Genomic DNA, 13,232 nt, shown 5'->3' with positions numbered 1-13,232 from the left:
ATGCTTGATTTAAGTATGATATGGTACTTGTGGTGAGAGCTGGTGTTTGTGATCAGGTGTTTTTACAAATGTTGGTGATTACTGGTGTTTTTAATATTAATGTATTTTTCGTTGGTGTTTGTCTTTGTGATAGTGATGTAGTTTCTGGTGTTTGTGATAGTGATGTAGTTTCTGGTGTTTGTGATAGTGATGTAGTTTCTGGTGTTTGTGATAGTGATATAGTTCCAGGTGTTTGTGATAATGATGTAGTTTCTGGTGTTTGTGATAGTGATATAGTTTCTGGTGTTTGTGATAGTGATGTAGTTTCTGGTGTTTGTGATAGTGATGCAGTTGCTGGTGTGTGTGATAGTGATGTAGTTTCTTGTGTCTGCGATATTGAATATAGTTTCTGGTGTTTGTGATAGTGATGTAGTTCCAAGTGTTTGTGATAATGATGTAGTTTCTGGTGTTTGTGATAGTGATATAGTTTCTGGTGTTTGTGATAGTGAATATAGTTTCTGGTGTTTGTGATAGTGATGTAGGTACTGGTGTTTGTGATAGTGATGTAGTTTCTGGTGTTTGTGATAGTGATGTAGTTTCTGGTGTTTGTGATAGTGATGTAGGTACTGGTGTTCGTGATAGTGATGTATGTTCTGGTGTTTGTGATAGTGATGTAGTTTCTTGTGTCTGAGATATCGAATATAGTTTCTGGTGTTTGTGATAGTGATGTAGGTACTGGTGTTTGTGATAGTGATGTAGTTTCTAGTGTTTGTGATAGTGATGTAGGTACTGGTGTTTGTGATAGTGATGTAGATTTTGGTGTTTGTGATAGTGATGTAGTTTCTAGTGTGTATGGTATTGATTCAGTTGCTGGTTTTTGTGGAGTTGGTAGTGATATAGTCGCTGGTGTTTCTGGTGTTTTGGCGAGTATTGAAAACTACGAAAGTCATAAGATGTTTTAATGATGGCTGGATTTGTGACAGTGGTGAGATGTTTCCGGTGATTACTGGTGTTTGTGATGTGATGAGATGTTTCTGGTGGTAACTGGTGTTTGTGATAGTGATGACATGTTTCTTGTGATTATTGGTGTTTGTGATTGTGATGAGATATCCCCGGTGATTATTGGTGTTTGTGATTGTGATGATATGTTTGTGGTGATTACTTGTGTTTGTGATAATGATGAGATGTTTTTGGTGATTATTTTTGCTTGTGATAGTGATGAAATGTTTGTGGTGGTTTCTGGTGTTTGTGATAGTGATGAGATGTTTTTAGTGATTATTGGTGTTTGTGATAGTGATGAGATGTTTCTGGTGAAAACTGGTGTTTGTGATAGTAATGATATGTGTCTGGTGATTATTGATGTTTGTGATAGTGATGAGATGTTTCCGGTGATTATTTGTACTTGTGATAGTGATGAGATGTTTTTGGTGGTTACTGGTGTTTGAGATAGTGATGAGATGTTTCCGGTTATTATTGGTGTTTGTGTTAGTGATGAGATGTTTGCAGTAATTACTGGTTTTTGTGATACATGTAGTGATGAAATGGTTGTGGTGGTTACTGGTGTTTGTGATAGTGATGCGATGTTTGTGGTGGTTACTGGTATTAGTGATAGTGATGAGATTTTTCAGGTGATTATTGGTGTTTGTGATAGTGATGAGATGTTTGTGGTGATTACTGGTGTTTGTGTTATAGTGATGAGATGTTTGTGGTGATTACTGGTGTTTGTGTTATAGTGATGAGATGTTTTTGGTGATTATTGGTGTTTGTGATAGTGATTAGGTGTTTGTGGTGATTATTGGTGTTTGTGATAGTGATGATATCTTTCTAGTGGTTACTGGTGTTTGTGATAGTGATGAGATATTTCCGGTGATTATTGGTGTTTGTGATAGTGATGAGATGTTTGTGGTGATTACTGGTGTTTGTGATAGTGATGAGATTTTTGTGGTGATTATTGGTGTTTGTGATAGTGATGAGATTTTTCCGGTGATTACTGGTGTTTGTGATAGTGATGAGATGTTTGTGGTGATTACTTGTGTTTGTGATAGTGATGAGATATTTCTGGTGATTATTGGTGTTCGTGATAGTGATGAGATGTTTCCGGTGATTACTGGTGTTTGTGTTAGTGATGAGATGTTTTTGGTGATTATTGGTGTTTGTGATAGTGATGAGATGTTTTTGGTGATTATTGGTGTTTGTGATAGTGATGGGATATTTCCGGTGATTACTGATGTTTGTGATGAGATGTTTTTGGTGATTATTGGTGTTTGTGATAGTGATGAGATGTTTGTGGTGATTATTGGTGTTTGTGATAGTGATGATATCTTTCTAGTGGTTACTGGTGTTTGTGATAGTGATGAGATGTTTCCGGTCATTACTGGTGTTTGTAATAGTGATGAGATGTTTTTGGTGATTATTGGTGTTTGTGATAGTGATTAGATGTTTGTGGTGATTACTGGTGTTTGTGATAGTGATGAGATTTTTCTGGTGGTTACTGGTGTTTGTGATAGTGGTGAGATGTTTCCGGTGATTATTGGTGTTTGAGATAGTGATGAGATGTTTCTGGTGATTATTGGTGTTTGAGATAGTGATGAGATTTTTCCGGTGGTTATTGGTGTTTGAGATAGTGATGAGATTTTTCCGGTGATTATTGGTGTTTGAGATAGTGATGAGATGTTTCCGGTGATTATTGGTGTTTGAGATAGTGATGAGATTTTTCCGGTGGTTATTGGTGTTTGAGATAGTGATGAGATGTTTGGGGTGATTGCTTGTGTTTGTGATAGTGATGAGATGTTCCTGGTGGTTACTGGTGTCTTGATAGTTATGAGATTTTTTCATGATTGCTGGATTTGCGACAGTGATGAGATGTTTTCAGATGTTATTGGTGTTTGTGATATAATGATGAGATGTTTTTGGTGGTTACTGGTGTTCTGGTCATTTCGACTTTTGTCAGTAACATCCGAAATTACTGATGCGATTGCACTCTTAATCTACGAGAATCTAGATCACCATTTCGCACGCAGTATATAGGTAGCGTCGAAAAAGTCACACCTTACTAATAGTCCAAGACAAACAGAGATTTGTACTATGTTTTTGTGCTTACGATAGGTGTTGTTGTTTCTGATATTGAGTTTTGGTGTTTGTTATAATGATAAACTTTTTTTTGAATGTTGTTAATTGTGATAGTGATAACATGTTATTGTGAGTGTTGTTGTTTGTTATAGTGCTAATATGTCTTTGTAAGTTTTGTATGGGTGTTGGTGTTTGTGATAGTAATAGAATGTTTTTGTGTGGGTGTTGTTGTTTGTGATAGTAATAGAATGTTTTGTGTGGGTGTTGTTGTTTGTGATAGTAATAGAATGTTTTGTATGGGTGTTGTTGTTTGTGATAGTAATAGAATGTTTTGTATGGGTGTTGTTGTTTGTGATAGTAATAGAATGTTTTGTGTGGGTGTTGTTGTTTGTGATAGTAATAGAATGTTTTGTATGGGTGTTGTTGTTTGTGATAGTAATATAATGTTTTGTGTGGGTGTTGTTGTTTGTGATAGTAATAGAATGTTTTGTGTGGGTGTTGTTGTTTGTGATAGTGATAAAGCGTTTCTGTGGGTACTGTTGTTTGTGATAACGTGTATTGTGTGTTGTTTATGATAGTGATAATGTGTTTTGATATGTGTTTTTGTTTGTGAAAGTGATAGATTGTTTTTAATAGATGTTGTTTATGATAGTGATAATGTGTTTTTATATTTGTTGTTGTTTGTGAAAGTGATAGATTGCTGTTTGTGATAGGGATAAAGAGTTTTTGTGGGTGTTATTATTTGTAATAGTGATGAATGTTTTTGTGTGGGTGTCGTTGTGTATGATAGTTATATCATAGTTGTTTGTGATAGTAATGAGTTTTTGTGGGTGTTGTTGTTTGTGGGGTGATAAAGAGTTTTGGGGGTGTTGTTGTTTGTGAGGTGATAAAGAGTTTTTGTGGATGTTGTTGGTTGTGGGGTTATAAAGAGTTTTTGGGGGTGTTGTTGGTTGTGGGGTGATAAAGAGTTTTTGGGGGTGTTGTTGTTTGTGAGGTGATAAAGAGTTTTTGTGGGTGTTGTTGTTTGTGATAGTGATAAAGAGTTTTTGGTGGGTGTTGTTGTTTGTGGGGTGATAAAGAGTTTTTGGGGGTGTTGTTGTTTGTAAAGAGTTTTGGGGGTGTTGTTGTTTGTGAGGTGAAAAAGAGTTTTTGTGGGTGTTGTTGTTTGTGATAAAATGTTTTGTGGGTGTTGTATTTTGTGTTTGTTGCTGTTTGTGATAGTGATAAATCATATTGATGGGTGTTGTTGTTTGTGATAGTGATAAAATGTTGTTGTTTGTGATAAATTATTTTGATGGGTGTTGTTGTTTGCGATAGTGATAAAATGTTTTCAATGAGTCTTGTTTGCAATAGTGATAAAGTGTTTTGTATGGTTGCTGTTTGTGATAGTGATAAAGGAGTTTTCGTGTTTGTTGTTGTTTGTGATAGTGATAGAATGTTTTGTGTTGGTGTTTTTTGTGATTGTGATAAAGTATTTTGTGTTTGTTTTTGTTTGTGAGGTGATAAAGAGTTTTTTGTTTTGTTGCTGTTTGTGATAGTGATAATGAGTTTTTTGTGTTGTTGCTGTTTGTGAGCTGATAAAGAGTTTTTGTGTTGTTGCTGTTTGTGAGGTGATAAAGAGTTTTTTGTGTTGTTGCTGTTTGTTAGGTAATAAAGAGTTTTTGGGGGTGTTGTTGTTTGTGGTGTGATAATGAGTTTTTGGCGGGTGTTGTTGTTTGTGAGGTGATAAAGAGTTTTTGTGGGTGTTGTTGTTTGTGATAGTGATAAATTATTTTGATGGGTGTTATGTTTTGTGTTTGTTGCTGTTTGTGATAGTGATAAATCATTTTGATGGGTGTTGTTGTTTGTGATAGTGATAAAATTCTTTTGAGGGTGTTGTGTTTTGTGTTTGTTGTTGTTTGTTATAAATTATTTTGATGGGTGTTGTTGTTTGCGATAGTGCTAAAATGTTTTCAATGAGTCTTGTTTGCAATAGTGATAAAGTGTTTGGTATGGTTGCTGTTTGTGATAGTGATAAAGGAGTTTTCGTGTTTGTTGTTGTTTGTGATAGTGATAGAATGTTTTGTGTTGGTGTTGTTGTTTGTGATAATGAAAAAGTGTTTTATGGGTGTTTTTTTTTGGGGATAGTGATAAAGTGTATTATGGGTGTTGATGTTTGTGAGAGTGCTCACGTGTTTTTATTGCGTATTGTTGTTTGTGATTGTGATAAAGTGTTTTGCGTTTGTTGTTGTTTGTGATAAAGTGTTTTGTGTGTTTTGTTCGTGATAGTGATAAAATGTTTTGTGTGTTGTTGTTTGTGATAGTGATAAAGAGTTTTTGTAGGTGTGATAAATTGTTTTGTGTGGGTGTTGTTGTTTGTGATAGTGATAAAGAGTTCTTGTAGGTGTGATAAATTGTTTTGTGTGGGTGTTGTTGTTTGTGATAGTGATAAAGAGTTTTTGTAGGTGTGATAAAATGTTTTGTGTGTTGTTGTTTGTGATAGTGATAAAGAGTTTTTGTAGGTGTGATAAATTGTTTTGTGTGGGTGTTGTTGTTTGTGATAGTGATAAAGAGTTCTTGTAGGTGTGATAAATTGTTTTGTGTGGGTGTTGTTGTTAGTGATAGTGATAAAGAGTTCTTGTAGGTGTGATAAAATGTTTTGTGTGTTGTTGTTTGTGATAGTGATAAAGAGTTTTTGTAGGTGTGATAAATTGTTTTGTGTGGGTGTTGTTGTTTGTGATAGTGATAAAGAGTTCTTGTAGGTGTGATAAATTGTTTTGTGTGGGTGTTGTTGTTTGTGATAGTGATAAAGAGTTTTTGTAGGTGTGATAAAATGTTTTGTGTGTTGTTGTTTGTGATAGTGATAAAGAGTTTTTGTAGGTGTGATAAATTGTTTTGTGTGGGTGTTGTTGTTTGTGATAGTGATAAAGAGTTCTTGTAGGTGTGATAAATTGTTTTGTGTGGGTGTTGTTGTTAGTGATAGTGATAAAGAGTTCTTGTAGGTGTGATAAATTGTTTTGTGTGGGTGTTGTTGTTTGTGATAGTGATAAAGAGTTTTTGTAGGTGTGATAAATTGTTTTGTGTGGGTGTTGTTGTTTGTGATAGTGATAAAGAGTTTTTGTAGGTGTGATAAATTGTTTTGTGTGGGTGTTGTTGTTTGTGATAGTGATAAAGAGTTTTTGTAGGTGTGATAAATTGTTTTGTGTGGGTTTTGTTGTTTGTGATAGTGATAAAGAGTTTTTGTAGGTGTGATAAATTGTTTTGTGTGGGTGTTGTTGTTTGTGATAAAGTGTTTCGTGTGGATGTTGTTGTTTGTGATAGTGATGAATTGTTTGTGGTGTGTTTGGGATAAAGCGTTTTTGCGTGTATTGTTTCAGATAGTGATACAGTGTTTTGTTTGTGATAGTGATACAGTGTTTTGTGTGTGATAGTGATTAAGTGTTTTGTGTGTGATAGTGATTAAGTGTTTTGTGTGTGATAGTGATTAAGTGTTTTGTGTGTGTTGTTATAGTCATAAGGTGTGTGTTGTTTGTGATAGTGATAATGTGTGTGTGTGTGTGTTGTTATAGTCATAAGGTGTGTGTTGTTTGTGATAGTGATAAGGTGTGTGTGTGTGTTGTTGTTGGTGTCTGTGATTGTATTTACTTATTTTTACAGTGGTGATGCGATGTTTTTGGTGGGATTAGTGTTTGTGATACCACTCATGTTTGTATAATGGTTTGAAGAGAAAACGTTTAAATGCTTGTTGAAGATATGTTTTGGTTATCGTATCAGACGATGGTGATAATGGTGTAAAAGTTATTTACCAGGATTGATGATCGATATAGGTAAAGAGTAAATAGTGATTAATATTTATGATAGGGATCTCGTAATGTAATGTTGATTTAAAGATGGATCCCAGCATATAGCAAGCAAAACAGGAGGGGGGGGGGTGAGATTTGAAAGCAAAGTTGTGCAGTTATTTATCAAATAAAATGACTCACAATATCCGTAGAGAAAATTCCGAAGCAATATAGATCTGTATCTGAACTTAATTAACCTAGTTTTTTTATGACATACTGTAATTAAAAGGCGGAAAATGAAATTTCAGTTCGTGATGTACAGCGTAGACTTTAACAATATAATTCTCATATTGATAAATCACTAACTATTTCTATACCATTACTTAGCTCATAACTAATTCCCTGTCATGGTACTTTAATTGGCATTGCACCGATACGACACAGTGTGTAACAACGAGACGATGTGTAACAATTTGTTACATATCGTAGGGCGAATGGCGACGCTATGTAACAACATTTCTGTTACAAAGCGTAGCACAACTTGCAAGAAATTGTTACATACTTTGCGAATCTTTAAGTCTTGTTTGTTTGTTTTTTGCTCTTTTCCGCCACACTCAACAATTTTTCAGTTATTGGTGGAAGAGAGAACCCAGATACAATGTACCTGGGAAGAGACCACCGACTATCCGAAAGTAAACTGCGAAACTTTTTCACTCACCGGCGCGAGTGGGATTCGAACCTGCGCCGATCAGAGGTGAGAGGCCGTGTAATTTTGAGCGTGATGCTCTAATCACTCGGCCACGGAGGCCCCTAAGGTTTTGTAGATTATTCTTAATCATTGTATTTGTGAGTAGGTATGTATGTGCGTCGTTGATGTAAATCCACACTCAACATGTTCAGGAGGATGCTAAAACCACAGAAACACTCAGATACCTCTTGGATGCGGAGGTTTTGAGGTTTGTGATTAAAAACTACTAGGGTAGTGCATAACAGGCATCACACAGGAAGAAAGACAGACAGGTAGAAAGACAGGTACTTATAGAGGACGAACGCATGGTACCAAAACGATATGGCCCCCAGAATAATTTTGGGGTGATGTAATGACTGTCGTTATACCCGGAAATTTTATTCATCTTTAAATAAAGGTAAGAATGAGACAAATATTGAATGTGGTTTTACATGAAAGGCACACACATATACCTACTAACAAACACAACGATTAAAAGAAATCTACAAGATCTATTTTTGGAATAACCTGAAATAGGTGCATACCCCGACCAGTATGCAACAATTTGTTACAAAGCGTAGCACAAATGGCGACTCAACGTAACACAAAATGTTACATAGCTTCGCTATTCATGCTACGGTATGTAACAAATTCTTATATATCGTCTTGTTGTTATATACCGTGCCGTATCACATCATTTTTTTGTGAGACTGGGATAACGACTAGTTCCTAGTCGATCCCTCGAGGTTTCACACGATTCCGTTACGAGCAGGTTGCTAATTCATGAGAGGCATTGATGTAATAAAGAACCCTCACAGTTAAATGGTTGAAATCGCCTAGCACGGCTTTAGATATGCGACACCTTCCCCTAATAGTGACGTCTAATATCAGTAAAAGTTTATCGTAGAGACAGGAAATTGTAATAAATCGGTCGTTGGTGATAACACCAAGTTCCTATTTGAAAATCTATATCATTGAAGGAAGATATCATAAAAGAATTGAGAGGGACAATGTATTGAAAATGAAATAGATATGGAAAATGTAAGCATGAGCAGAAAAGCATTCGTTCCATTGATTTCTTAGGAAGGATACTGATATATATTAACCCACGTAGAGCCTACTAAAGACCTGAAATATAATGTAGCAGTGTTAACATCAACACTTTATAATCTTAATCAAAACATTAGTAAATCTTTAATAGGAAAATTCTTTTATTGGTATAATTATGTTTTGCAACAATTAGAACGAAAATTGTGCATTCAAAGAAAACAATTGACACAAAGATTATATAACATTAATGACATGGGTAAGGACGGATTTTTAAAAAACAAAATTAATTTTACTGAAAGTTTAAGAATTCATCTATAACAATTATAAACCAACAGTACACTCCACGAATGGGGTCATAATATTATCATTTTGACTATGCCGTTATTACTCTAACCTTTTGCGTAGTATCTATGAATCGTTATCATGTTGTACCTTTGGAAAACAATTGGTTGGGGGTAATTTACTATAAGTTAACAGCTAGGGCAGGATTCTAATATCAATTTGTTTATGTGTTATCACTACTCTTTGCAATCCGTCTACAGAGATCTAACAGACATTCGATATTAGCACATAGAGACAGCACCAGCATATATATATATCAGGATAGTACATCTACAAAAATATCAGGGATTCACTAGACAACATTGCAGTATATTCCACCACAAAAAGCAATGTAGGTGTAAAAATCTAAGCAAAAATAAAATCATTGAGAAGGAAAGAAAGTTGCAAGGGATTCTGCACACTTGTGTTCTACGTCACACAACAAGGAATGCCTACGTCATGAAATGACGCAAGCTCTAGATCGCTGAACAGCACGAGCCTTGGCCACGAACCTTGCAACCTGTAGTGCTGTGCCCATGCTGTTCTTTCCTGTCACTACTTCACCCTCCCCAGGAAGTCCATTGGCAGCTCTTGCTAGATGTCTGCTAGGGAGAGACTGCAGAAACTCGACATTTTCTTCATACTCCGGATCCGCAATGGTGAGAATTGTTAAACTACCATCAACTGCTCCGATTACTAATGTCCCTCCTTCCATCGTTCCTGCCATATACGAGACTTCCGCATGTGCCTTAAAGTTGGCGATCCTTTTGCCATCAGATATTCGGAACACGCGGAGTGTGCGATGACCAGAATGATAATACACAACGTGTTTGTCGTTTTCTGTGAACATGACATCAATACTAAACACACCCTCTGCCACACGTGGGATCAACGTTCGGACAGTCTTTCCCGATTTTAGATCTAGTAGATCAAGGCCACCTCGGTTTGGAGCATAAAGACCTGTTTTCCCAGTTTTCATAGCCATCCCATTCCATTTCAAGACGGATCTGACAAGCGTCTTCTTTTTCAAATCAAGGATGTTTCCTTTCTCTTCATCAATGATTACGATCTGATTTGTATCATGGGGCATTGCACGAATTCCGGTTAGCTCCTTATAGTTTGTATATTTCAACTGTAGATTGTACAAATGAGTTCCTGTTTTTGCTTGATATACTCCCAACACATCGCCACTTTTATCCGAACCAGGTAGAGCTAGAAAGTTACCCTCTTTAGTAATGCAGCCACCTTTGAAATTTTTGTAATTGTATTCGATTGAAAATATTGTTTCTCCCTCAGGAAATGTGTACGCCTTGCAAAGCGCTTTGTTTCCAATTTGTTTCGATATTGCTATCACACGCATGTCCTCCTCAGCAAAGAAAAGGACGGCGACATCCTTTTGCAGGATGGACCTGAAAGAAGATTCTTGATCGACTTCCCAGTAGAGGAGTTTTCCGGTTTCTGCTGCCACAACATTTTTTCCATCTCTCGTTATTCTCGCCAAAGACACCACTGCTCTCGTTTCCAATGTGTACACCAATTTTCCTGTATTTAGATCCCAAACTCCAACACAATTTCGACTTGTCGTTACGCCATATGGACTTTCATCTGAGAGGTGGATGAATTCAATTGGTTTTTCTAAACGATCGATGGAATACACATCCTCCAAAATGTTGTCAAAATTCCACACTTTGATGGTTTTGTCAATGGAAGCAGAGATGATTTTATTTCCTCCTGACGTCACAGCATCGATTGAGATGATTCGGCCAAAATGGGCGTCCAAAACTTTAACCATATTCCCTTGTTTTGTATCCCAGACATACAAATTCTTTCTAACTGCAGCGACAACAAAGTGATTCTGCTTCGTGAAGACCACAAGGGAAATGAGAGGGTTCTTATTTGGAATGTTTCTGGTTCGTGGAGGTAGACTTAATTTCACTAGCGAATCTTTTTGCAAATTCCAAAGCTTAAAGCCACTTGCAATTGTAGCTGCAAGATAATTCTCGTCTTGTGAAAGAGTTAATGAGAATATTGCATCGTAATTATCACCCAATGTTCGATCGTATTTCCAAGCGTCGCTTTCCCTTTTGTATACAGCTATAGCGTTGTCACTTATAGCAATGCAAGCATACACACGCATTTTGTCTTTCGATACCGCTACTGCGCTGTGGAACTCAAATGGCGATATCGATTTATCGTGCACTTCCAGCGCCATGTCCGATTCTGAATCGGTTCCGCTCCTGACAATCAAGTAAGTCTTGTTATCTGTTCCAAACTCTACTGACAGCAGTGGCATTTTAAGTTCAATGACGTGACTTGAAATAAGTTTGCCATTGAGAGTGTACAAATACCATAACGAGGTTGTCCATGTCGCAATGTGCGTCAACGAAACGCAGGTTCCAATGATTGATTCATCTTTCTTTTTGATATCTGGAGATAGAACGAGGAAATCGCCTGTCATGATCGTGCAGACAACGACTTGGTTGTTGTTGGTGTAACTGACAGCGTATTTATCATTTTCGCTGATGACGAGATTTTGCATTATGCCACCAATGCCGGGTACAATCTGTCGAAATATATCACTGGTAACAAGATCCCATATGATGAATTTATTCGACACTGAAACCAAGTATTTCCCATTGGATGTTGTGCCAATTCCAAATGGCGCGAATGGATGACCTTCTAAAGAATATTGCAACGGTCCACCAGGGGTGTGTAGGCAGTGATGAGCCGGAACTAAAGCACAGTGCTCTAAACCATCACTGTCACATTGCTGAATGAGGCTGCGAATATTGGTGTTCTGTTGGTAGTATGGCAGCAGTCTACCAATGATCTGTGGACCTAACATGTCCGGGCAATGACCGAGAATCGAACTGGACAGTTTTATTGCATCAGCTATTAGTTTCGCATCCTTTTGGAACACATGGTCCATAAGGTCTTCGAAATCAGCTAGAACACTTTGCAGAGGCATTGAATTCAATTTGGAGTGTAGAAACCCGTAATTGAAAAGGCAGTGATTGTAAAGTTCTTCGTACTGGTGAGAGCGGATCAAATGAAACGGAAGCTCATTTAGTTTTCGTAAATTGTATCGAATGACTTCCCCTTGCTCGTTGTAAAATGCCAATGGCTGTTCAGGAACCTTTCGGTCGCTTTCACCATTCAGGTCAGCCAGATGAAACATTCTGCGTTGTTGCTCCGAGTATGTAAAGGGCTTTGGAACACCACCTCCCCATAACCCAAGGAAGTATTCGGCTATGTTAGCATGCATGCCGCTGACAAAATTCAAGTTCTTGAAATATCTTTCCCTTGCAGCTTCAATAAACTGTCTGTGGTACCAATTGATGACATTGACGGCGTCCGCTTCTCTTTCACTCAAATAGTGAGGAAGGTCACTGCGAATTCGTGTCCACAGAAGAGGCGGAATACGACGCACAGGCGGTAAGTGATACTGATACACGTCATTCAGGACCTTTTCGTCCAATGAAAGCAAATCTTCAAGTTCAGACTCAGATAAACCGCTTTTCGCCGCTGTAATGTATCCAAGAGCATGTGCAACGAGAGTTTTGCCGTGCTGAATTTCGATTCGTTCATACAGTTTGATAATTGTGTCATGAATTGTGAAATTCAGTTGTGTCTGTTTCAATGGCGTGTAAGACTTCCAGCGACATATTTCGTCAAATACAAGTTTTACATACAAGGGCAAATTGCACTTTGATAAAGCTTCGTTAACAATCTCCCACTGTTCAGTACTTATATCTCTACTCGCGTTCTTTAACCAGAACTTTAGAATAGTACCACCTAAGTTTTCTCCTAGTGGAAGAACCTGGACGAAATTTTCCGGTACTTCTACAAGGGCTTGTAGGGTTTCGAGGAGGTTGTACATGCTAGGTATAGCGGAAACAATGAGTTTAACGTTCTCGGGAAGATTGGTCGGCAGCCACGCTAGGGAATGACCCCCGTCAGCTCCAGAGAGCTGATCCAAAGAATCCAATATAATATTAAGCGGGCGCTCTGCAGTGGCGGATGTCAAAAGTTTTTTGAAGTGTTGTACTAAGGGCGAGAGTTCGTCCGCTGGAATTTCATCTTTGGGCTGGCCGTAGATAAAAGATATTTGATTGCACAGACTGACAAGGAGTGGAATCACACTCGAGCTGTTGGGTGTAGTTCCGAGGAATCGTAGAACAAGTACCGCCTCCGTATTCTCTGGCCACCAAGACGTTGACTACGAAAAGAAACAAGATAGGGTTATCCTAAAAGTTTGAAATTATGATGCCATTTGGAGCAGTGCAGTATCACTAAATTTCTTTGTAATGCAAGGTGAAGATAAC

The 13,232-nt window shown here is 37.4% G+C and overlaps 1 protein-coding gene across 4 annotated transcripts in view; it reads right to left on the bottom strand.

Annotated features, from left to right (window-relative positions):
- LOC125666889 (NACHT and WD repeat domain-containing protein 2-like) overlaps positions 1 to 13,232 on the bottom strand; it is a 57,620-nt gene that overhangs the window by 13,484 nt on the left and 30,904 nt on the right. For 3 of the 4 annotated variants that reach the window (XM_048900214.2, XM_056152072.1, XM_056152071.1), the window contains one exon: positions 8,730 to 13,126. In XM_048900214.2, the coding sequence (XP_048756171.2) occupies positions 9,365 to 13,126 (3,762 nt within the window). In that variant the 3' untranslated portion in view covers positions 8,730 to 9,364. Of the gene's footprint in view, positions 1 to 8,729; positions 13,127 to 13,232 lie in introns of those variants that run through there. The other variant, XM_056152073.1, reaches the window with a different exon arrangement.

The sequence above is a fragment of the Ostrea edulis genome, chromosome 10 (assembly GCF_947568905.1).
Source record: "Ostrea edulis chromosome 10, xbOstEdul1.1, whole genome shotgun sequence".
NCBI classification, from domain to species: Eukaryota; Metazoa; Mollusca; class Bivalvia; order Ostreida; family Ostreidae; genus Ostrea; species Ostrea edulis.
Note: the sequence above shows the minus strand (reverse complement) of the source record. Positions and strands in the feature narration are given on the sequence as shown.